Genomic DNA, 27,112 nt, shown 5'->3' with positions numbered 1-27,112 from the left:
CTGTGTCGCTCCGGTGATCCGCACAGAAAGGTGCACGCGCGCATTCAACACGGTTGTGTGGCCCCCGCTTCGAGGCTCCGTAGGTTCTTCTGTGTGTGATTTCGTCGACTTATTCGATCGGAAACGGAACGGATTTCCAATAGGCCAAAAGACCAAAAAAAAAGCCGTCGGTATATTTTACTTAACAAATGAAAAAAATCAAAGCTTAATATCGTCAATCACGTTTACATAGTGCGTCACTCGGGCCATTTGATTTGCTAATTCTGAGCCATCTCATCGCTTTTCTCGCAAAAGAAACCCCATAAATCTTGATCAAAGCAAAAGTGTTGTTGAATATGCAATGATTCTATGAATACATATGTAAAGGGAATACAAAAAAATAATAATAAAAGCAAATATTGTGCAATAGAAACCGCGTATGGGATCTAATGTTATTAGCAAATAAATTTAAAATAATTAAAGTAAATACAAGCCATTGAGCAAAGTGTCAAACATTGTGGATGATCGAAGTAAATTATGAAATAATTATTATAATGCCGAAGCTGGCTTTATAACCCCAATGGATATCACAAATTGAATCTTTCGAGCTGAGAGAGGTAAGTTTTGGGACCAAGGTCTAAGCTACTCACCCGCACTGGCACTGGCACTGCCACTCGCACCCAAAATCAAATCATAATTTACCAATTTCATTATTAACTTTGATAGAAATCAAACAACAAAATACTCAAAAAAGCGAGCAAAAGCCAAAGCTAACCCAGACTCGAAACGAAACACAGGCACACAGTTGTACAATGAGATATATCTGCAGAGTTCTTCATTTCATTCAATGACTTTTGGTGGTCCCTATTCAAACAACTCCAAACAAATTCAAGCATCGACTCGATGACACTCCAAACGTCAACTCGAACAAATTTCATATATATATGAGTTCACTTGACAATGAGTTGCAACAAAGACCCCAAAAACCAAAAACTGAAAAGCCAACCAAGATGCTAACCCCACAGACGGTAGTGAATATGCGCACTCGAAATGGAAATTTGAAATTCACTTAACAAAACTAATTTCAATTGTTGCACTTTCCTATGTAGAATCCAGAATCTAGAGATTTTCGAGATTTTTCTTGGCGCCAGCCCAAGTGCCCTGGAAATGTGCTGGGTTTTGAGTTTGTAGTTTAACGAAAGTGATAGTGGGATGTTATGGATTTTATTTTTTAACTGGAGAAGGTGTAGCAGGATTGAATAATTGGAATAATTTGGGAAAAGTAATATGTAGGTCACTGTTTTAAATATTTATACGTGAGTTGTTTTTCCAGAAAGAAATTTAAGCTCACAAGATTATTCTTTAGTTTAAATACTTTTTACTCTTCAAAATATAACAAACAAAGTAAATAAGTATTTAAGACTCCTTATTTTAATATTTTTACATATATTTTATAAAAATATATAAAATATAATTTGTATTTGATTTGCCCTTTTTCTTAACATTTCCTGAACTCAATTCATATATAAAGCTGACTTTAAAATCTTTTAATACATTTCCGTAAGTTCTCAGTTTGGCTTCCTTTAAATTTATTAAGCTGATAGTTTTTAAGCATTTTTAAATTCTATCTCAGTTAAAAAATTTAAAATAACATGAGGCTGTAATATTTCATATATAGAGTGAGGACACAAAATAAATTTTATGGGCTGTAAACATGTTCATTATATAGGTTATTATATGTGATATAAAGCAAAATTCTTATAGCTTTTGTCAAGGAAATCATTACCAGACTTGCCTTAATTCAATTTTAAACAGTATAAACTCAGCTTCAGTAAGTAAAATTAATTATTATTTAATAACATTCCAAATCGAAGGACTCCCATTACGATTAGTGAGCTTAGGCATTTCAATAAATCTAACACCAATTTGTTTACCCATCGATCTGTAGATTTCCCTTTTGAAAATAAAACATTTATAAGCTTTAGCCAGTTCTCCGAAGCGAAATCTTAAATTGATTGATCATTATTTAAGACTTAACGAGTTTCAAATGTGATCAACACAGATCTTAACCCAAGGAGTGTTTAGTATTTGTGTTGTAAGACATTTCATTAACCCCTAGTTACTTATCCGGCATCGGGGGGACCCGAGACCAAAAAGCCAGTCAAAGTCAAATGCCATAAATCATTTTCAACCGGCTCCTTATGCAATCGAAAAGGTACACAAGTATATATATCTCCATAAAAAGCGCCAAATCATCAGAGGGCATTTGGGATACTCCGAGATCGGAGCGTAACAATTGTTCAAATAGGCAATAACAATACAAATCAGTTCCTCGGAGTCAATCGCCTTCAAAATACGCTTTTTGTGCCCACAGTCTCGAACAATGTCTGACAATAACATGGACTATTTCCATGGACTATATGTACTTTCTGATCCGAGCAGCAGAGCCTAATCAGCAATTGTTGTTTCATTTCATTAGCAAAGCGAAAAAAATAGAGTCTGCAGACTTTCATTAAGATCTACATATTGATTGATATTATCGTTATTTTTTGCCCAAATAACCGTGACAATCCGAGACTCATAACCGAAAAAAACGCTCTGTCATTTCTGCTTTTAGAATTGCGTTTAAATATTTGCGAACGTGCGACATATCGCCACGAAATGTATGCGGATAATAAACGTGGCCTAGACAAGGTGACGGCAGCCACACCGCCCACCCTTCAGCAGCAAACCCATCATCATCAGCAGCAGCAGCAGCAACATCTGCATCATCATGTCCTGCAATTGCAGCAGCAGCAGCAGCAGCAACACCTCCAGCAACAGCAACATCACTTGCAGCACCAAATGCATACGCATCATAACTTTCAGGCACTTGAGGCACCAACAACATTGTCGCAGCAGCAACAGCAGCAGCAGCAGCACATGCAGCAGCAACAGTCGTCGCAGCAGCAGCAGCAGCAGCAACACACAACATCCCAGCAGCAGCAGCAGCAGCAACAGACAGCCGGCATGTTTACAAGGTGAGTTCTTAGCGCCAACACTCCCCGAGTGGCTTATCTTCCTCTGGGGGAAAACTGCGCAAACATGCAAACTTTTAATTTCAATTTGTTTCGCACGCTTCGATATTTGTCAATTCGGATTTGAAATACGAGGCCAAGTTCGCATTTGGCTAGCAGCGGAACTCCTTTTAGCCCAAGACGCTTAGCCAAAGACTCCTTTCCATTTCTTCGACTTGGTTGTCGTCGTTTTGTTTTTTGATTCGCATGGATTTTCACTGCTTTTGTTTTTTCGGTGGGTTCTTCTTCTGTAAATGCACGGCAAGAAAATAGGAGTAGGATTATCTACTTAAATTGTTCTCAAAGAATTCCATAAGCCTTTTATGGAATCACTATATTTCCTATGTCTTAATTAATATGATAAGTACGAAAATTGAATACGGAAAGAGATATAACCAGTAGATAGACTTTATTAAAATATTAATAGGAGATTGCTTTAGGCAAATTTAAAGTACATTTTATATTTACAACCCTTAGAATTTAATAATATATGTTTTCATTACCATTTAAGCATTTTAAAGTCTTGTTGTTTATGTACAATTTAACACGAAGAAGAACCATAAGTATACCCATTTTATTTTCCTTTTCAAACTAGGAAACTATTAGATTTTCCTAATTATCCTTCATAAGAGTGCCTTGAAGACCCGGTATTAAATGGTCTGTGCTTATTTCTCTCTGTGCTTTGATGCTGCTGCTCCTGCTGCCGGTTTTAATGGCCTCTTGTATTGGCAACTTGTAGTTCGCAGTTATCTGGCCCTCGTAATCTCTCTCTCCGGTCGGTCTGCGTACCCCCAGCGCCAATTCGCGAGGAGCCAAAAAAAAAAAGCGCAAAATTCACTCCGGAGCTGAAAGCTGGCTGGCTTACTGGCCATGCTGTGCCATTTTATTTAGCTCCAATTAATTAGTGCTTCAAATGTTTTGCCATAAGTTAAACCCGCACAGTGCGATTGACATTACCACGTTGGCAATCGGACGTCCACGACGACGGCGTCGTTGTTGGGTCCAAAAAAGGCGTCTCCACACCACGGCAGGAACCCCGGGAACCCCGGGAACCACCGACCGGGATCTTCGGACCGCCAATGGATCCGCAGACACTGGAGATGCCAGCCAAGTTAGGGGCACATCTCCTGGCTGCCGTTGCTTCTGAAATGTGTAAAACTCACGTGTGATGTTGTTGATGGCTCGTTCTTTGTCTGTTTTGAGATTTTTCCTGTGCTTTTTTTTGTTTGGTCTCCGCCTTCCTTTAGGTGGAAAAATCTTCAGCCTTTGTGTGGGAGATTCTTGGGTAGGTGTTGCCTCTGTATTCTTTTTTTTATACATTTTATTTTAGGGTGGGTGTCATTTTCTGGAAGCTAAAGGAAGCGCTCATTTCAAATTAGAGCATTTTGTAGTAGCAACTGGGCTGGGACATTAACTTGTTGATAAACTTTAGACAAAGACAATTGAGAAACCAATTTAATTAAACAGTTTATATGGTAGGCTAATTAAAAATATATTTTATAAGAGATACTTATTTAAACTAAATAACAAAACCGGATAAGGTCCATGTGTATCAGTTCATTCATCTGATTTTTACGTGACCCACGAAACTATCAATTAGCATATGAAATTTTTGGAATTCCCAGCCACAAAATGAAGTTTCAAACTCTTTTTTTCTTTCCCCAAAAGAAAAAATACAAGAAATAAAAAAACAAGTTCATTGTTCGCACGACGAAGCACGCGCTTCTCTGGACAATTTGTAATGGTAGTAAAAAATCCGTCGGATTTCTATAAATATTTTCCATGCGCCAACGAGAAGTGCCAACAACACGCCTCGCACTGAAACAAATAACCGTTAAACAACGAAAACTATATCAATATGCTCTAAATAATAAATGACACTAATTAAACCCCGAAGAAAACCCGGCGTTTGTTGTTTTTAACACATTCGGCCAGAGTCGAGTCAACAAACCCCGAAGGCACCACACACTTCTCTAGCAAAAAAAATGAAAAAAAAAAAAAAACAAAGATAGATATCCAAAGTCAGAGTCAAAGCCAAAAGATACTTTTCTCTCTCCATACCAAAAGATACATTTTGTAAGATGCATTTTCTGTTTGGCCGTTTTCCGAGTGAAACTAGCCGAAACCGTTTGCGTACGGATTCTGTTTGAGTTTTGCGTTTGTATTTGCGTTTGGGCCTGCTCCGTTGGTGTTAATTTTGGTAATTAGCATGCCGCTCGGACAGATACAATTTCGTTCGAGTATCTGTATCTGTAACAGCGCACCATCGGTGGCAGCAATTTTATGCTGCTAATTTCATTAACACATTTCACGAGAAAAGCGATCAGCCGAGCTGAGAGTTGAGAGCTGAGTTTTCGACCGTTGAAGCTATTTACCCAAGTTACTCATTTGGTGCAGTAAACCCGATGCACTAGATCATCATGTGGTCAATACACTGAAACAACAGATGTTTAAATTTAATTGGAAAAAGGTTGAAAAAATAGTATTTCAAATATATTAAATTAAGGAACGTTCCTACTGGATTTATGAAAGAGGAGGATGTTACACCCTCTAAGATTGCAGATTGCATTAAAAGTTATAATCTTTAAACTTCAGGTCTTTCGATTTTCCCAAAATTTCCCTCTTTTTCATAGAATTTTCTCACAGTTACTGACTTCCGTCATCTAATTTCTTAAATCAATATTTGGTGACGCGCGTCGAAACGGATTTCGGGCATTCCAAATCCAAATCCAAGCGCAGCATCATCTCTGATGTCTCCGGACGACTTTGTAGTGCTGGGCAAATAAGTGCGCCACCTCTGCCGAAGGGGTTTCCAATGGAGTTGGAGGAATCTAAGCCTGAGGCTTACCAAATTATTTAGTTGCGGCATCCCTGTGCTAATTGCCTGACGGTAAAGTGCAACAGCCGTCTCAGTAGCCAGCCATCAATCCCGGCCAATGGAGCTGAAAGCTGAGAGCTGGGAGCTGGGAGCTGAAACTGTAGCTCAAGCTGAAGCTGGAGCATTGGTTGGGGTAATTTCTGGCCAAGCCACCGCCGGGCACAAAAGTATAATACAGACCAGGATCGAACCAAGAACCAAGTCATGGGAAAATTTCCGTACACACACAATTTGGGGTTTGGCTTACGCTTGCTGGAGGAGGAGAAGAGAAAAAAAAACTCAGTTTCGCACGCAAATTAAGATAATCGAAAGCAAATGCAGCAACGGTAGCCGCTCTCCATGGTTAGGTTCGAAAAGAAAAATAACAACAAAAAATACAACAAAAATGCTGCATAAAGCTACAGAAAAATCAGGCAAAAGAAACGGGTTTAGTACCCGGTAGCAACAAATCATAAAAATATGAAAAATTATGCGGCGGCGTCGGTGGTAGCAGCAAAAGCAGCAAAAGCAGCATCAGCAGCAGATTCTCCTCCAGCATCCTCCTCCTCCTCTACAGCTTCTGAGCAAATGACGATGTCCAAGACCCAATCATCGAAGTGTGCTTTTGGCAGTCCATCATTAAATTGTGGCTAAGATTCCAATCAAACATACAAGACGTTGTTGCCAGCTCGATTTCATTTCTCTCAACTGCGGTCGATGCGGTTTTCGATGTATTCGGTTCTTCGTGGTGGCGTGGCTCTGGCCTTTTTGAAATATATATTGCAATGCGTCAAAATAAACACAGTAGCTGGCCGCCAGACTACTTTATGGGCTTTTGAGAGCAGTAAATTATATGGCTACGATTTACGGACACAGACAGAGAGAGACTCGTAAGTTGGCTAATTGATTGAGATAATTGAAGGATGGCCAAAGGATATAGATTTGAAGGTTGATTCTCAAGAAGATTTGTTGAGGATTAAAGAGAAAGTGAATGGGATTCTGGGAATGATAATTTTAAACTTAAATATACTTTATTTTTTAATATTTATAAGGAAATAAAGAACACAAAAAAGTTGTTTAATTGTTTCACAGCTTTAACTCACGAATTTATTAGTAAACTTAATCTTACTTTGAATTTAATACATTTTCCCTTTTACAAATTAAACTTAAAGATATATTACTCTATATTCTACCAATTAAACAATAATCTAGAATATATATACCATACAAAACCAACCTTTCAATCTCTAAATAACAATACTATTTTCACATTTCCTTGCCATATTTATCCACCTATAAATTTTAATGAGAATTTAAATATGTAATCTATATAATGTCTGTTCACAGGCTATATAAATGTAATGGTTATTGCGTATCCACCTATACTATCCATCCAACTATATAGCCTTAAAGACTGGCAAGACACCATTCCTTCGACTCTCGACACTCCTCGCTCACCTGGGGCCGCCTCTCCTACCTTTTACCTATGTCCCGGCATATAATTTGGCTAAAGGCCGCAGCACCCCATGGTTATTAGATGGCCAACATTCTGTGCCCGTTTTTTTCTGAACTCTTTTTTTATGAACTCCTTTATTTTTTGTTGTTGCTGTGCTAAACGTCGCCCCGATGCTAATCTGTAGGTGTGTGTGCCAGAGCCAGCTAAAGGTATCGATTACTGCCACTGACTTACGCGGGAATACAATACAAGGCAATCCGCGAGAAGTCCTGCAGACAAAACAAGTGTTTGCCGCAAACACACAACAAAAAAAGGAATTCCAAGAAACACACGCAGATCCTCCGAGAAAGAATGGAAAGCATTGTGCGGCGCCGGGGCAATTAATTTAACTCGAACTCCAGCTCGGTGTGGGTTCAGGCCAGGGTTTAGGGTTACCCAAAGTCAGACACCGGAGTTTTGCCCATCAGTTTGAGAAGGTCCGAGAGGTCTGGCATTCATTATACGCCGTTTTGCACTATTTTTTTCTTGTGGTGCGCAGAGAGAGAGAGATGCTGCAAATCGGTGCAGTTGAAGGGCGGTCCAGAGCGGAGTGGCCAGAAATCATTAGAGCTGCCCGCAAGCCCAATAGCCATGGCCTGGACCGAACTATATCGTGGGAATATGGCAAATAAACTCGCCCAAATTACACACACACACACAGTGCTAGAAAGGAGAAAGGAGTCGAAGTCGGAGGGGGAAAAATCTCCAGCCAAAGACTAGACAATTCGCACAAGTCAAGTCAGGAGGAGAGAAAAAGACCCCAAGACGCTCCAGGAAAAGTGCAATAAAAATTTGCGCAAATTTCGTGTTTCTTTTGGCCTGCAATTGGTATTGACTGACTGAGGTCTGGGAGTCTGAGTTGGCCAAGTCTGGGAGTGGACTCCGATGGATGGGGCTCCGCCAAATCCATCTGACGCCCCTGATGCATATTAAAACTCGACTTTGGATTGATATGTGCACTGAAACAAAAAAAAAATCCAGGAAATGCAACGATAGGAAATATTTTTAGAATATTAAATTTACTTGAAAAAAACCCCAGATTTGATAAATATTCCAAGGAAATCATATGAAGTTATAGAACCTTTTATTGAAGGCCTTTTAGTTAGTGATATTTTGGGATATTTTCTTTCAGAACAGCATTTAAAAGATATGAATACATCATATAATAAATTCAAGTCTTTTTATTAAGTGATATTTTAGGACATTTTCTTGGGGAAAAGTTAAGTAAAGGCTCTGAGGTATATAAAGTTGTAAAGATATAATATTCCTGATCATTTCAGATGCATTCAAATTCCCTTTAAATTTCCTCCCAGTGTACCCTTAGCGGGTGGACTTCACCTGGGGTAGATTGAGAAGTTCACTATGTTCTTGTGATTTATTCGCTGCCCACATTTTTACGATGGCGCTCTTAGGGCTCTTCATAAAATAAAGAAAATACCACTAGCGAAAGCGAAGGATCTGAGACAGCCCCCATAGATGCGCATTTAAAATCGATTTAATTTAATAGTTTTGGCATTATGTTTCTCCTTTTGGTTTATGTGCTAATTAGTGAGGAAATCGGGGGACGGCGATTGGCATTGCGATCATCGAAGGAATCTCAGCCAAACAAGATTTGTGCCTAATTTCTGTGGAGCACGTTAAGGTTTAGTACGTTTATATATATATATTTATCTAGTTGAGGGCCAAGTACCTTTTGGGAACGTAAAGGTGGACCCGGTTTGATTAAGATCTCCTTGACTGCGCCAGTGGATCCCCAGTCGCAGATTAAGCATGTCGCTTGTGGAGCCACCAACCACCGCAGTGGCCAATGGACTGGACTTGGATGAACCCACAAAACGCCTCGCTAAGAATCGTGTTTATGCTTTTAATTAGCAACAACAACTTGTACAGTAGTTGGTGGTGCTACTTAGTGCAGATTTCAAGGTAGCGATAGATATATTAAGAAATGCTGACATGTCTGGCTCACTCAGATAAATTTTGATGTAGATTACACAAGGGGTTTTCCGTTCTCCACCCGCTACACTCCTGCCTCCTGATAAATCTCCTCTTCCCATTAACACGTTTTTTCGGATTTTTATTTTCTCTCTTCTTATTTTATTTTTTTGGGCATGCATTACGAAAGGATGATGGCATTATCATATTATCGCCCAAGCCACTGGCATCTTGTTTATGATAAATATTTGAGAAACTTATTAATTATGCCACAAATAGCCAGCCAGATAGGAGATCTTCGGAGGAGGCTTTTGACATTTTTAAGTAGCTAATTGGGAGAGGAACGTTCCCCGATGACCGCGTGGGAGGAAGATGGGTTCGAGCACAAAAGGTGGAAATGACCAAAGTTGGTCTTTTGGGAAAGATACCAATCAGGCATAAAGCAATAGGTGATTTAATAGCTCTTAAACTTTTTAATTTTAAAATAAAACAAGAAATGAAGATGATTTTGAGAAGACAACGTTTAAATACCCTTGCAGTGAGATATAGAATTATGGATTAGAAAATGAAATCGATCATAATTAAGGTAAAGGAGCATTAATCTAATAATTGTACGAATTTTGAACAATTTTATTGATCTGACCCATTACAAAACTTTGAAAAAGTCATTTCAATATTTTGTCAAATTGTTTTGTAGTTTACTGATTAATATTTTAATTACAAATATAAATATATTTGATTGTTTGCCATAATAGTCTTGTTTTCTTTTGTATACCTTCAATAAAACCTAAAAAAAAGTGTATTCTAGGTATATTAAATCGATAATCTTTATTCAAATTTTTTGGTTAAATTACAGTTTTTTTTAATATCATAACCAAGCCAAAAATGCACTGATTTCAATTCGGAAAACGTTGCTATGTTAGTTTTGAGTAGGTTAATAAATCTGAATACTCAATTTTAAATGTAAAACAAAATTTATTTTTATCAATTTTTCACCATTTTAACCCTTAAAATATTTCGAAAAATTTCGAAAATTTATTTTTCCACCGAACATCGCTAGATCGATTCAGCTGTTGATGATGATCAAGAATATATATGATTTATAGGGCCGGAAATGACTCCTTCACTTCATTGTTTGCTTCTGTCTTAAAGTATAATACCCTGAAAGGTATTCAAAATACAATACAAAATAACATTAGGTAAAAAAATATTTATTATTTAATTTTCTTACTTAATTTACCAAGTTTAGAGTGGGAAAAATTTTCTGCTGTGAATTTATGTATATCAAATGGGAAAGTAAGAATTTAAATAAATCTAGAAAAAGTACCTTGCATAAGAAAATATCAAAAATATCCTGAAAATTAAATATATACTGAAATCGTAAATTTCTATAAATATCGGAATTGACTTTCAAATAGCAATATATGTTTTTTTCGTGGTTTCAAGTTGGTTTGATAATTCATTCTCCATTTATTTATTTTTTTTTGACTATGAACCCTTCACCACAGCCCACACATTTACCCCTTCACCCCAGAGAAGTGTCACCTGGTGGTGGTCACCTAGTGAGCGGCTCACAATCTCTGTCTTTAAATCAATATTCATTTTAATTGTACAAATCACCTTGACTTAAATGCGCCCCAGTGTGTGTGTGTGTGTGTGTGTGTGTGCCTGGTCGACCACTCAATTCCGAGTGAATTCTCTGGCCAAGCGAGATCTGTTCTATTATGGCCAAAGTGGCCATGTTACCAACTCGGCGTTCTGGCCATTATATATATTTCAAAGCCAGAAGGCGAACGAAGCGATCCACATGGCCCCCAAGCGTTCGATTGTGTGTTTTTATTATTTCTGTAGTGCTTGTTGTATGCAACACTCACACTCTCGAACGCAGTGAGATTGTTTTAAATGTTAACATGGCCATTTAGAGGCAATAACAGCGGCAAAATGGCAGACTGTCGAGACGAGAAAGCCAAAAAGGCGCGGGCACTTGCTGTTATTACAACAATATTACCAATATTTATCAAAGAGGCTTGCAAAATAATTCCCCTTCCAACAACAACAGCAACAGCAACAATGGACAGTCCAACGTCAGCATAAATATATAATGAAAAAAAACAAAAAATAATAATAATACTCATACGCCGCATGCGCCGCCACTGCATAAAAAGACAAATTTATGATTTATGAATTCAACCTTGTAAATAATATGCTCACAAAAGTACACACGGACAGTTTTGCTAAACGTTTGTGCCGCTCGCCGCTTGCCCAAAACCAGCAACAACAAATGCACTGAGAGAAACTATGGGAAGGGAAAATTAACACGAATATTATAACGCAGATAATAAAAGCTAAAGAAATAGAAATACATATTTGTAGAAATAGAAATTAGGAAATATAAATAGAAAATAGATAAAACAAATGAAGAGATATTAAAAGAACAAAAGGTACAAAATTAGAATAAGCCTAAGAAAAAATATTCTTTATAACATTATACTAAATATTTAAAAAAATTCATAACGAAACTGAAAAATTATGATCCTTTTCTGGCTAGTAATTATTCTTCAATAGCTTACTGAATATTTGATAATAACATTTTTTAATAGCTTACTGAATATTTGCTCAAATTCAAATATACTCTCAAATATTCTATAAAAAATTCGTACTAAGAATACACAATTTAATTAAACCAAAAAAATAACTTATAAGCACTTTGTACCAAAACTTTTCTCAGTATAGAATATGCAACGATCGTTCAGCGAATCGAACTGACCAACCTACTTGCACAATTTTTCCGCACAAGGCATGTGGCAAGTGTGGCCCACATCAACCACAGCACCACAGCACCACTGCCACAATCTGCTGCAACCACAGCCATACCGCTGCTGCATGTTGTATGATTTTTAAATGCGCGATGAGTTATTTATGCATCCGAGCATCGAGCATCGAGCATCGAGCTTCGAGTATGTGCGAGCCATCCTTAACCCATTGTGGTCAGTGGATTAAAATGACAATTGCCAAGTCAATAAGTATGGGATAAATCAGTGGTTTTCTTGAAAATATATTAAATATATTCAATATCTTGGAAAATCTTGCAAAATTTACTCTTAATCAAGCTTAACTAAAAAATTTAAGAGACACATTTTAGCGCCTTAAAATATTTTTCTCAAACATATCTATGCTTTTATTTTATATCTCCCAAGACTGTGTAAGAATTCCAGCTGTGAATGGAAATGTATTTATTTTATTCCATGACCATTAAAATGCTGTTCAGCATTCCTCGACTGACATTTACTACACCCGCAATGGGTTAATAAGCCCCAAAGCAAAGACACTCAAGTAGGCGGCTGTGAAAACACATGCAATGTCTGGGGGCTAGAACGTATCTACTATGTTTGGTTACCAAGTTATTAAGCTGTGATTCTACCTCATATATTCTAATTGTCGCACTCCATTTACCATTTCTTTCACCATTCCAGATTCGATGCAAACAAGTCGACGAAGGGCGCCTCCAAGATGCGACGCGATCTCATAAATGCAGAGATAGCCAATCTGAGGGATCTGTTGCCACTGCCCCAGTCCACCCGGCAGCGTCTCTCGCAGCTCCAGCTGATGGCACTGGTCTGTGTCTATGTGAGGAAAGCCAACTATTTCCAGCAAGGTGAGTCTATCCACTATCCACATCCCAACATCGGAGCTAAGAGCCAGGCCGATCCGTTGCATATATGCATGCTGATAATTGGCGCACGTTGATTGAATATGCATGAGTCATGAGCGCTCCAAGATTGTGATTGTGCGCAGCCGCGAAGATTGAGACTGTTGGAGTGGAGGACTCCGACTTGGAGTTGGACCCACCACCGATTGCACTTGGGAAATGGTATTTGTCAGGGGAAAATAAGACATTTTCTAAAGGAAACTTAATGAAAAGTAGCTTTAAGATGGCATTAAGAAATAGGTTTTAATACAGTTTAAATCTGGTATTTCTTTGCTGGTAAATATGATATTTCCAAGATTTTTAAATATATTTATTTTCCCAAAATTCTTGGCTTTAGTTTTCAATATTTTCCCCCAGTGCTTTCGTTTAAATCGCAATGAAAAACCGCTATGTGCCCGGCTTCGTTTTGCTTTAAACCAACATCATTCATATGTCGGAGTGTCCCTCTATCACTAACCCACCCCTCCATGAGTTGTGCCATTCTCTCGACCGCTGGCTGAAAATTGTTTTTGGCCAAGTAATTGCCAAAGCGTCTAGGCACGCACCCAGGCGGGCCAAAATTGCTGCAGGCCCCTCGGACCCATCGGAATCGGATCGGTCCCCGGTCCCCTAGAGGTCCAAATCCCATCCTCCTTTAATGCGCATGCGCGCAGGTCAACGCGCAACCGAACAAGATCGTTCGCTCTTTACTTACCTATTTTTCTTTTCGTTGTATTTTTTTTGGGTTTTGTTGTGGATAATTACGAAAATTGTTTTTCAAATTAGCGTTGTGCGGTACATAGGCCCATAGATAACACACCAGACGGAGAGAGCCGGGAAACTCTTAACTCTTGGCTCGCATCGCGGACAGGAACGAGGCAAAGTCGAAGGAAGCCCCCATGTGAAACTATCGCAGATCCGTGGCACCACACCAGGGCAGACTCCTCCAAACCTCCAACTCCATGCGGTTTACCTGGGCAATTTCACAATTGCAATGGTAACAACGAGCGTCTGCCTGGCATTGCTATAAATATTGCGATAAATCAAAATGTGCGATTTATGTGTTCTACAAATTGCAAAAAATTAAACTTAAGTACTGCTCCTTTTTCCCATCCCCCCACCCAAAAAAGTCTTCACAGAGCTTTGCTCTAAGTGTGAGAAATTGTCGGCATCGTATCAGTATTGTATCTATATCTCTCAGTTATTTGGGTGTGTTGTTGTTCATTGTCATTGCACCGTTTAAAAGCATTTATAATCACAAATTGTGTTAATATTGGCACGCCATCGAAATCGCTTTTTATCTGCAAGTTCAATGGATTCGTTTGCTCTCCGTCTGAGTTGAGTTCATATATTTTTCTTCTGTGTGGGTGTGGCACTCCACAGATAGTTGCGAATAATGAAATACATATTTATAAAGCGAAATTGAGTTTTCAATACAATGAAAAAGGAGGGAGTTCTTACCGCTTTTCATACCGTATTGCTATGCAAGATCCCGAGATCCCCGGCGGCTTGAATCACATTCAGATCGAAGACCGTATAATTGGTATTTAGTATTGTCGTGTTTGCTAGCGAGTCTATATGTGAAGCTGTGAAGTGGTCACGGATTAAAAATAGTTTTTGGTTGTAGTTCAAGGTGATTATACCGTTTTGTTTATCTATGGGTTATTATTATTATTACAATAACATTTGCAATTCCAAGAGATTAAATTGTTGAATAAAATTAAATGGAAATTGGGTGTTTTGAATGTTTTTCTTTTAACTTTCATGAAAAAGATTAAGAACGTAAGGAAATTAAGCTTCTCTTTAGTTGATAGTTAAATACTGAGTTATTTATAGACAAATATAATTAAATTTTATAAAATTCCATATCAGTCACTTTTGTAGTTTATTTAGCAGTCATTTTTAACATTCAAGCTAAGATATTTCCAGTCACCGTTTATGTTTACATACAATTATTTCTAAAATTAAATAAAAGTACCAATACTTTAATGTTTAATTAATAAAGTGAATAATTTTAACATTCCATTGCCAGGGTTATATGTACAGCCAGAGTAGTACTAAAAACATTCCCTTGCCCTTGTGCATTGCGGCTAAGTGGAAAAGCATTGAGCACTTTGGGCCACTCCCCTTTTATTTTTATTTTTTTGGCTGACGACAGAGACTTCTTGGCAAAACGGATTTCTGAGTATTTTACCCGGATAGAGCAGTGGGTTAATATTAAGGCCCAGCGAAAATCTGACTGCATTCATGGCCTTTCCGTTCAAGTTCAATGAAATTACCAGTTGCAGTGGCTGTTGCTGCTGCAGTTGCTGTTGCTGATGCTGTTGCAGTTGCTGCGGTGATTGTGGCCTGATGCTGATTTTGCAGTGGTTTCTTCTCGGTTTTTTGTTGTTTTTGTTTCGTTTTGTTTGCCAGGTGCGGGAGTATCTCGTAGTGTTTTAAAAATAATTGATCTTGATGCTGCCTGAAATGCAGCTGCAAAACAGCAATGCAATTGCATTTAGCGATTGCAGCCTGATGTTGCTGCTGCCTGGTCTCACTGACAATGACACATTTTCTTTTTTGTGATTCACTTGTTTTTCCAAAGCGACAAACATCGCCGCCTCATTGTATGTAGAATATAATCAATGAATTAACTATCAAATGCATCTAACAATTGGCGTCACAGGGTGAGACAGAGACAGAGACCGAGTCCGAGTCTATTATTAACAGATAGTTTTTTAATTAGCCAGGCTTTTGCATACAAATTGCAACCATGGGAAAATACTCAATACGTACTCATATATCCACTTAGTGGATGAGCTCTCCCTGCTTCAGGTGGCCGCGCCTGCGCAAACTCACAAAAGGTCAATTAACTTAATTAGCATTATTTTCAAAGAATCCGTTTACCGTCTTTCCCCTCATTGCAGTTTTTAAACGTCACAATGCGATGCATCATCTACATCATCAGACAGCAACACCAAATATTGGCTTCTCAAAGGTAAGCGGATATGGATTTTCCAGGAAGTACACTTCAAAGATAGATATTAAATAGATATAAATATAAGTAATTCTTTACAAGACTTTAACGAATTAATCTTTTTATATAATAGTAAAATATAAGATTTAATTGTAAAATTATGTTGACTTTATAGCTTTTAAAATTTAAAATTTAAAGTATTTTTGTAGACTTAAGCCTCGATCATATTTTTATACATTTGCAGAAGTCAGAAGCTTGATTCCCAGTGAAAGAGTCATTTCCGACCCTATAAATCATATATATTCTTGATCAGCATCAACAGCCAAGTTGATCTAGCCATGTTTTAGGGAGAAAAGAATTTTGAAATTTTTTTACATTTTTTTAAGGGCTTAAAGTTGTCAAAAATTTGATCAAATTTTTAAATTTTTGTACATTTTAAATTGAGTATGCAGATTTGTTAACCTAATAAAAACTAACATTGTAACGCTTTCCAAATTGAAATTATTCCCTTTTTGACTGAGTTATGAGATTTTGAAACTTTGATTTGAGGAAAAAATGGCCATATAAAAATATCAATAAATATCGATTCAAAGAATGAGCTTTGGTATGATGGATTTCCTATTCGATTCTATAATTCAATTGCAAACTGTAAGATAGTAGTTTCCTTTCCTGTTTATTACTATTTTTATTTCCTTATCCTGCTTAACATTTTTCGCCTAGTGTACAATTCATATTCAATCAGAGCGTAATTAGGAATCCGATTGTCCTATCTGCCTTCATTTAGAGTAGAGCTTGTGGCCGCTGTCTACCTTTCCGCGATGACATTTCGATTCCGGCTCCCAGGGAAACCGAAAAGAAACAACTCAATTTAAGCAAAAGCAATCTCGGTGACAACTCAAGCCGAAAGTTCCCGGGAAATCAACTCTATTAATGGCACAAAAAGCCGGCCATATCATAAGTCAGAAATCATTTTGCTCGCCGCCACTTGCTGCGCCTTTTTGCCAAAAGCGAGAAGAGGAAGCCGAATAACAATAAATGCCCGGGAAAGCCAGAGATTTGCAGGAGAGCAGCCACTAGCCACCAGACAGTAGTCGGTAGTCAGTCAAGCTGCCTGCCTGGCACTGACTGCTCCAGTCGGCCGAGATTGATCTACATACCTGTGCACACTCGTGACTGAATTAAATACTGTTGCCAGTTGTCAACGTGGGTTTTGGCCGGGCTTTTATGCTCTCCGGTCTCCGGTCTCCGGCCTCTCGTCTCCGGTCTTCAGTCTCTAGTCTCTGGTCTCTGGGCTTTGGGCTAACAATTTATTAGTGCAGAGACGCGAAAATGAATTTGCATTTTCAACACAAGATTCAATTTATGGTTTTTTTTTAAAATAGAGGGTGTTAAGCGAGAAGTTGCCCGGAGGCATGATAAGGCTTCTTTCCCATAAGTAGCCGGCTATTAACATAGGTAGCTTAAACTATATTACAGTTATGGCTAAATTGGGTTCAATCAGGGGAAAAAGGTATTAAGGCAGAGTAAACAAATGACATTATTTTGTTTGGTTTTCTATCGTAAAATCACGAGAGTCAACATTATCTTTATTCAAATGCTAAACATAGAAATAAGATCTCATTTTAAGTGAATTGTAAGTGTTTACTATCATGTTCTAAACCATTTTTAGACAATTATATAAATACCAACTAGTTTTTAAAAGGAATCCCTAAATACTATTCTGAACTGTTTGGTTTTTGTTAAATATGTTTGGTATGGTGAAAGGATATAACAATGCAATTATATAGGAAATGCTATATTACGAAAAATCAATGAGAAATTCGATACAAACTAGGATTATAATGAGTATTAATAATATAATGTTTTAAAAAGAATATAAAATACAAGAAATTCTTAGCCACTTATACACAAACATATATAAAATATTATTTTACTTGGAATTTAAAAGAATTATATAACAAGCTATAAACTATTTAACTGCTTTATTATAACACTTATTTACCTATTTAACCTTCTTTACTTATTTATCCTATGTATATATTATAATATCTCATTAAATAAATTTCATAAAATATTAATAATCATTTATTTTAATCAAAGCACCCTGTATTCATTATTTGTCTTTCCAGGCACTCTCCGGCTTTTTGATGATGCTCACACAAAATGGCAAATTGCTCTATATATCGGATAATGCGGCCGAGTACTTGGGCCATTCCATGGTAAGACTTTGACTACCTGGACATATTTGCGAAAGTTTTAGTTTGCAGTTTTAAGATTTTTTTTGTTTTTGGTTTTTCGGCGGGCCGGAATTGTTACAACCGTTGATACAAATCTCTGACAAGCGACAACAAGCAAACGACGATGCCAGTCGTCGTCAGAGCATGTCATAGTCTCCCAGCAGCAGCAGCAACATTAGTGCCGCAGCAACATTAGCACAGCATCAGCAGCAGCAACAGCAACATCGGCACAGCAGCAACATATTTGTTGCACTTTTTGTGCTGTACTAGTTGCTAGTTGCAAGCTGATGTTGTTGCTGCTCCCGTTGACAAGTTAGCAACTGTCTAAAAGACCCAAAAGAGCGACACACGGAGCCCGATTCATTGAGCTTATATAAATCCGTCCGATGGCTGGGCTGGTTTGGTTCCTTAAAAATCGCAGCTCGATTTTGCTGTTTTGTGTTTCAAGCTTTTGTTTATTGCACGTTTATGCCGCTTAAATAGCAAGGTTATACAAGTCGGAATATATATACATTTATATATATGCAAGTCTACGATCTACACGGGAATAAATGTTAAAGAATTAGAAATATAAGCTTTTAGGAATAAGTATATACTTGACTTGAGAGAAGGAGGTATATTAAAAATATAATAAATGCTTTCTTAACTTGTTAAAAAATATGCAAATGTAAGCAATTCTTTATTGCAAGCAACACCTTAGTTATTAAATCATTTATTTAATGGCTAGCAAAGACAATATCTTTAAAAAACCATAGGTTTCAAAGGCAATTTACTTATCAACAATTTTGCAGTGTACCTATGTACCTGGCCTTTCACTTTGCGTTTGAACCAACGTTGTTTTTTAAATAAATCTAAGCGACCCGAGCGAGCACATGTGACATATCTCCGTTCCACATATAACACATGGTAGAACCGACATTGACAAAGGTACGCGAGATTAAAGCCCAGGTGATTGTCGGCTCTTCCAGTCTTTGACTCTAACTCGGCCAACGTGGCGTATGAGCAACGCAAAATTATGCCATAAATCAGAGAGAATGGCCTGTGTGATCCCAAACAAAATAAAAACCTTGATCGAAAAGGAAACCCTCCTCCACTTGTGTTCCTATTCCTATTTTTTTTTCTTTTATTCGACCAGACAACCTTTCATATCAACTAAATGTTGCACTGCCCCCGCTCCAAGTCAATAAGTTAGACAAGAACAAGCCAAAAGCAGTACAGGGGCACATAGACAAAAAAAAAAAGAAAAAAAAACCATGACATTTGACAGCCTTTTGGCCTTTGTGCCGGGCCTTATCAGGAGTTCGGAGGAGGCTAGAAGTCGAAGTGGGAGTGGGAGTGGGAAACTGGCAGCCACTAAGCTAAATGGTCAGTGGAGTTCATAAATTCGCTCGTATGCCATGTGTTGGCATAATTACGGGCCACGGGCGCGGGCACAATAGTAACAAACTGCAATTGCACATGGACAGGGCCCAAAAGTGGACTGCCCAACCTTTTAATTTGTGGCAAGGCTCTGAGTTAGTTAGCTGAGCAAGCCGGCAGCCAAAGCCACCGACCAAGTTAATTAACAAACTGCCAAAAATGTCAATAGATCTTGGCCACATTGTTGCTGCTGCTGCCTTTGCTTTTTTGCCGATGCTGTTTTGCCGCTGCTGTTGTTGGGCATCATAATTCGAATTCGATTTTTGCATATTCCCATAACAAGTTGCCATTGTCATGTGTCATGTAGCGACAGTGGCCATAAATAAATTACAACCACAACGTCTGGCCTGCCATTATAAATTGGTCGATCGCTTGGTTAGTTTCGACTCTCTCCACCTCTTCCTCTCTCTCTCTCTCTCTCTGTTGGCCAGATCTCTTATCCCCGGCCATAATTGTCAACAATAATAAAAACTCATGACATAAACGGCCAGCAGGCAATTGGCAACAAACATTACAGCCGATGAGCGTGCGAAAGCCAATAAAAACAATTTTGAAGTAAAAACAACAGCAGCCAAATGACACATCTTTAACAAATTAAGGCAATTGACTGACTAATTGAAGTTAAATTTGGAGGGGAAAGTGTTTATATTCACAGGATTTTAAGTGAACAGTGAACAGCTGGGAATATTATTAAAGGAAAGATTTGTACATAAGGTTTAAGCATGTTTCCTTTTAAATATATAACTTTATTTGATATGTTATATTGTATTTTTTATGCCTAACTATTTGCTGACCAATGTACTCCCATGTTAACCATGTGTCTTCTATACCATACTCTTTATACAGGAGGATCTACTGATACATGGTGACTCCGTTTACGATATCATTGACAAACAGGATCACGCAACCATCCAGGCGGAGTTAAATCGGAACGTGCCACAGCAACCAGGTGGCCCAAGTCAAACGGGAAACAGCGGTGGTGCCGGCGACTCAACGTCCAGCAATGGTAGTGCCGGCGGTGGTGGAGGAGCTGCTGGTGGTGGAGGTGGTGCTGCTGGTGGCAGTGGTGGTGGCGCCTCCAGTCTCGAGGGCGAGCATCGCATGTTCCTGTGTCGCATGAATGTTAGCCGCAACGCGCGACGGCAAATGCGTTTCGGTGATCAAAAGGTGAGTGTTAAAGTACTGAAAAGAAAATATAGTATAAAAAATATATAAAAATACATATATATACATTTTAAATAAGATATTTCCCAGGAAAGTGTATTATTAGTTCTTTAAATAGTTACTAGGCTTCCTAAACCCATTTACTTAGTTATGATTTTTAAACTTTAAAGACTTTGATCAAAACCTGACTCTTCTCAAATCAAAACCACTTTATAACTCCCCATATTTTCTCTCTGTGCATATCTGTGTGCGGATGAGTAAGCGCGTGTAAATCTCTGACAGAAATTGATGAATGAATCACCTGGGAAGCGTGTTGCGTGTAACACTTTACCACTCCGCAGGCTCTACTGTCAGAGAGCTCTCCCCAGGTTCGACATCTTGCTCTGGCATGAATTATGCATGAAGGTAGGAAAAATGGAAATGGAGATGGAGTAGAAGTTGAAGCTTTGCGGGTTTTGGTTGCTCCACCATGCGTTTTTTTTTTTTTGTTTTGTGAGCCGGCGGCCAACTGGTCATACATCTTGGCAACGAGCCGGGTTTCCATAAGCTGACAAACGATGACAGTTGATGGGAAAACGGGTGGGTGCCACAGTCTGCTCTGATTGGCCGCCAGTGAGACTCAAACTCAAACTCATACTCAGACCAAGATGATGATGATGATGATGATGTGAATAAAACGAGGCAACCATATGAAGTTGTCAGTGTTGGCCGCTTCTTCTTAGCCATCTCAGCCGCAGGTTGAACAAGACAAGACCAAATCTGTCAACGTGTTGAGTTGCGCGTTGGTTGTGGCAGCAGCAGCAGCAGCAGCAACAGCACTTACCTGATATGGGAATGACTGGAGACGGGTCTGAGGATGGGGACACATGGTCGTTGGAACTGCTACCGAGCTGCACATTGTGGTGGGCGGTCGCTTCACTTTTATTCATATCTTTTGCCGATCCGCGTCGCGTCCATTTTTTTTTGTTTTTCTTGGTTTTAACTCCGCTTTTGCACAGATGTGCAGCGAGCGGAATTATGGAGATAAGGCCAGGCGTTGACAGTTGGCTGAAAATGTTTTTAATTAAGTTGAGTGTTGGCAGTTAAGGTGCAGGAAGTGCCAGATGGGAGTTAGAAGTAGCAAAAGGTTTAAAATTAATGCGGTATCTAATTATAAGCAAGTCTTTCTTTAGCCTTTTTAAACTCAATATGTTTAGGATCCTTTTAAGCCTATGAAAACCCTTAAAAATCTCACATAATCTTGACAAATACTTAAAAAAAAATGTTGTAGAAAATAAATAGTTGTAGTTTACAGCCTTTCAAAATCCATTCTCAGCCTTGCTCACAAACCGCTCAAGTACCTTAATCTAATCCGTGTCGAGTGTGGTGCCTTGGCTTGAGAGCCACACTGAACTGAACTGGCGATAACCCACGGACCCCGGTCTGGGCCAAAATCCAAGCACATTCACTCCCAGGCCGGTACTCGTTAATATGCAATAAAAATGGACCAATAAATAATTATGAATGAGGTCAGGCATAGTTCAGAGCTAGTACCCAGACGACGACGACGACGACGACGACTGAATCCCATAGACAAAAGGCCCGAATAAAGTCAGAAGAAAATATAAAAAAAAAACCAAGAAGAGACGGCGACAAAGCCAGCAGTGGCGCCTGCTCCCCAGCCTAAGGTCGTCTCATTTAACCAAAAAACCAAAAAAGAAAAAACCCAGAATAAACCCCACAAAACGACTGTGGCGTCTGCGTCATCCGACGGTTATCCGGGCGGGTTGGGAATCCAGTATCAGGATCGTTGGGCTGCATTTGCATTTAAGCAGAAGAAGCTAAGCCAGCAGCCTCGAAAATGCAATTGAAGTTTTGGGACGAAATAAATGCAGGCACGTTTTAATTGGGAGACAATGGCTCCAGCTTCGAATCCAACTCCGGCTCCATCCAGACCCCAAGCCCAGCCAGAGACTGCCTGGTGTGTGTGTGTCTCTCTTGGCATACAAAACATTTCTGTGATTGCCTTTTTTAAATTATGGAATCAGAGTAAAATGTCTATGCGAGTCTATGCCTCAGCATGCCGTACCAAAAATGGCCATAATACTACTCCCAACTGTCCCAGGTTAAGCGCCAATTTTCGTGGGATCTCATGTACCACAAAAAACAAAAAAAATCTTCCAAACAAAGCTCATTGAATCTCCTCCTCCTTCTCCTTTGCCTTGCAGGTTGTCCTGGTCCAGGGTCACTATTTGTCATACCTGCCGCTCTGCAGCCGGAATGAGCCCGTCTTTCTGGCCACCTGCACACCGATAGCCATGCCCGAGACCAGGGAATGTGTGGTGCAAGGTGCCACCAATGTCTTCACCACGATCCATTCGATGGACATGAAAATAGCCCATATCGACAAGAAGTGAGTTGTATTAAAATACCCTATTAACTTAATTATATCTATATGTATTATATATAAATATATTGCTTTTAGTGGCGAGTTTCACTTGGGTTACGACAAGAGCACGTTACAGGGCACCTCCTGGTACAATCTGATTCACAGCGAGAATCTGAGGGAGGCGCAAAATAAGCACAGACTAAGTAAGTAAAGGATGGGGTTATCAATTTAAATTAGTTTACAAATGGTTTGAGGAATTAAAGTAAATTCATTTTTTATCTGGTCTTAATTAGTTGTGAAATAATCTGTATATGCTATGTATTCATTTTGGAATTTTAATTCAGGTTTTTTCCTATTGAATTAAATAAATATATAAACTTCTAGTTTTGGATTCTTAAAACCAGTTTTCTTTAGAAACGAAAGTTGTTTAATGATCTTTATTTAAATGGGAATACATTTGTTTATTTGTTTTCAGTTTCTTCATATTTTATTAACTTAATTTGATTTATCTTTTCCTGATTTTATAGTCACGCAATCGGAGCAGGATCGCAGTTGTATCCTTTTAGTGCGAATGCAACGTTCTAGTGGTGAATACACCTGGGTTCATGTGGTTCTACAGGTGCGAGACAGTCCTGATTCCACTCAGCAACCTGTCATTGTATGCACCAATCAAGTTCTCAAGTGAGTTTGGCAATATTTCAAGTATTCTTATTATTACAAATAATAATAAAGTTAATTATATATTACTTATATTATTAGTAAATAAACTCTTTACTTTTAAAGTACTTTAAAAGTATCATAAGTTCTTTCTCCAACTTTATAACCCTTGAATCCTTGATCACCTCTCTCTCCCCTCAGCGATCGCGAGGCTTCTATAATGCTGGCCAATTCCTGGCTGTATCACTACTATACCGTCCAGTCGAAGATCCAGTTTGGCATGCCCCTGGACAGTGGCATTCGTGTGCCACCTGGTACCCCCTCCAGTGGTGGTTACTACAGTCCACATTCATCACACCCACCAACCACACCGGGTGGTGCCACTCCCAGCCTAGGTACCTTTGGTAGTCACCATCATGCCCATCATCCGCACTCGCATCCGCATCATCATCATCATCATCACCATCCAGCGGCTGCCTATCATCATCATCCGCATATGGGAACCTACGGCACTGGGGTATATCACGCAGATGCTGGAATAGAGATCAAAGAGGATCAGCCACTGTTCAGTTTCCAAGAGCCCGTGGACTACAGTCAGGTGAACAGTCAGGTGAGCCCTCCGAATGCCGCCAGTACTCCCAATCCGCCTGTCTCCAAGTCTGCAACTCCACCGCCACCAAAGAAGAGGGCAAGGAAGCTGGAGCCACTGTATCTCCACGCGGAACGTTCTCCAGCAGCTGCGATTACTCCAGAGCCGGACTGCTATGCCCTTCACTCCCATCCAGCGGCTGCCTATGCCACCTCCTCATCGGCGGTGGTCAGTAGCTCCGATGCCTCCGTCATATATGCCACAATAGTGCCGACAAGACCGCGGTTGCCCAATAAGACTCTGCCCCCCGATCCTGCCGACTTCATAGAGCAATGGAATCCCAGTCCGCCGTGGTCAGAGTCGGCACAGAAGGCTTCACTGGACAGCTTTGGGTCCTCTCATGAGCTGAGTCCTTGCATAACCACCACACCACCCACACCCACCAGTGCCACGCCCCATAATAGTGGACTGGGCACCCATGGGAGCATGGGACCTGCCTTTAGCTTTGAGTGGATGTCGGATCCTTTGGTACCGGTGACCTACCAGCAGTGGCCGCCCACGGGTGATCATCATCAGCATCTCTCCCAGCACCTGAGCCAGAGTCAGGGTCATCAGAATCCTTTGCTGCAACAGCAGCTCATCCAGCAGCATCAACAGCAACAGCAGCAACTATCCCAGCAGCAGTCACATCTCCATCAGCAGCAGCAGCAGCAGCAACATCAGCAACACTTAGCACTTCACCACGGGCGTGCGGAGAGCTCCCTGGAGGGGGGCTCCACTGCGACAGATCGGGGTATGGGGGTGGTAGTGGTGCCAGCAGCCCCATCGATACCCTTGTCGATACCCATACCAATACCGATACCAACATCCACGGGCCATGGGGATGCCGGGGAACCGGTTGAGGATAGAGGTTAGTAAATTATTATTTTCCTGCGTTTCTTTTTTGATTGGCACGATTTTCAGAAAGCTGCGGCCAATTGGCACTCGGCTGCTAAGTAATTAAGGCCGCTCGAGTCAAAACAAAAGCCGAAAACTAGAAAAAGACCTAACTTAATTATTGATAAGCTTCCGCCAGTCATATGCCACGCTTATGCTAATGCCTCCCCTTAATGTCCGTACCCCTCCCGTTCATTGCAGATCCCAAAAATTAGAGGAACCCAGCAAAGCTTGGAAATACCCAGAGATCGGAATAGATCGGTGCGGAGCTGCCTGCCATGGCGGCCAGGTGATAATCACACTTAAATTAATTGCCACTTGTCATCTTAGCGTTTAAATTATTTTTATCTAACGAAGAAAACAACGCTATAACACATTCGTTTCTCGATATAACAACTAATTTAAGCCTGAGCCCTTTTTTACGTTTTCAACCATTCAACTTTTTGTACGTGCAATCTGGAAAAACCACACACTTAAAAAAATATAAATATATATATATTCGAGTTGCAGTTGGAAATTAGTTTTGCGATAAATGGAAACTAAAGTGAAAAATGCGAAAAATAAAAAATAAAAGCCAAGAGAGCTCTATTAGTTGTAGCTTCTTTATTAGCGTTATTTTTATGGCGCTCGCTTAAAGTTTTTACGAGTATTTCTTTGTATTTTGTATTCGTAATATTGCAACTATATGCACACATATCGACTATTTAGGTTAATTATTTTATTTTATTTATTAAAAAAATTATTTATATACATATTTATTACTATGCTTTCGTATTTTGCTTATTGAATAAACAAACTTGTAAAGTATTTTCGTTTAAACTTGAAGTGTTTAATTCAAAGGGTAAAGGTTTTTGGGTTTGAAAAGGGAATTGGGGTTAAGGGAAAATTTTAAATACTTTTTGAAGCTGTATATTAAAATAATTACTGAAGAAAAATGGGCAATATATATAAATAAAAGTATTTAAAATTAATATACATGTTGTATATATTTTTATATTTATGCAAAGCTCAAAGAACAATTGAAATTTGAAATGCAGCCAGTAACCATTTCATTCTTTCAACCAACAAGAATTAAAAAAAAAAATTCTCAGCATTCTGCTTGTATTATCTATTTTATTTAAATTTATTTAAAGTACCATTTACTTATTAATGAACTTCACTTGAAACAAATCCCTGAACATATCATAAACAACCCCAAAAATCTCAGCAATTTACCATTCGATCAGTGATCACAAGAGGACAAAAATCGATTACCATAATAGGAGGAAAAGCGTTTGGGAAAATGTCATGATTTTCTTTTTGGGGTCCATTAATGCCTTGCACTCTGAACCAGCCGCCGAATTCGAATCTTTCGCTTTCGCCCAGAAAAAATCCAAGCCCCCAAAGAGCCACTCCCACTCCTAGAGACATTCATAGACATTTTCAATTTCGAACTGCAAGTACGAGTATGCGAGTATGCAAGTATCCGAGTATGAGTATGAGTCCGAGTTCGAGTATGAGTATGGGTATGAGTATGAGTACGTGGTTGTACACTTCATGGTGACGACGGACCCGCCGATGAAACCCCAACGAAGACGCAGAACAGACGCCAGACTTTCAGTGGGATTTCACACACAGACCCACTCGAGGAGGAGGCTGGCTCCTTTTTTTTCGGCTGCTGCTGCTGTTGCCAAGATCTTTTGGTGATATCCAACAAATATTGTAAGTAGAATGGCCAACAAAATAACCAAAAAAAACAAAGCAAACAAAAAACCAAGTGAGGAGAGAAGAAAAAAA

The 27,112-nt window shown here is 39.2% G+C and overlaps 1 protein-coding gene across 2 annotated transcripts; it reads left to right on the top strand.

Moving 5' to 3' along the window:
• Positions 1–26,155, top strand: dysf (neuronal PAS domain protein dysfusion). Of its 2 annotated transcripts, XM_020955243.2 has the most exons (11): positions 1–596; positions 2,597–2,999; positions 12,793–12,974; positions 15,917–15,987; positions 18,096–18,185; positions 20,469–20,789; positions 22,994–23,178; positions 23,251–23,357; positions 23,682–23,835; positions 24,013–25,310; positions 25,538–26,155. In XM_020955243.2, the coding sequence occupies exons 2-11, from the start codon at positions 2,641–2,643 to the stop codon at positions 25,549–25,551; spliced, it is 2,781 nt and encodes a 926-aa protein (XP_020810902.2). In that variant the 5' UTR covers positions 1–596; positions 2,597–2,640; the 3' UTR covers positions 25,552–26,155. The 2 variants fall into 2 exon arrangements, with proteins under 2 accessions (XP_020810902.2, XP_086696874.1); XM_086840748.1 differs by lacking the exon at positions 25,538–26,155 and having other exon boundaries at positions 3–596; positions 24,013–25,315.
• The last annotated feature ends 957 nt before the right edge of the window (positions 26,156–27,112 follow it).

Source organism: Drosophila serrata, unplaced genomic scaffold (genome assembly GCF_035046125.1).
Source record: "Drosophila serrata isolate PLE 108 unplaced genomic scaffold, ASM3504612v1 contig_382, whole genome shotgun sequence".
Classification (NCBI taxonomy): Eukaryota; Metazoa; Arthropoda; class Insecta; order Diptera; family Drosophilidae; genus Drosophila; species Drosophila serrata.
The sequence above is the reverse complement of the archived record's forward strand: the minus strand, read 5'-3'. Positions and strand labels throughout refer to the sequence as shown.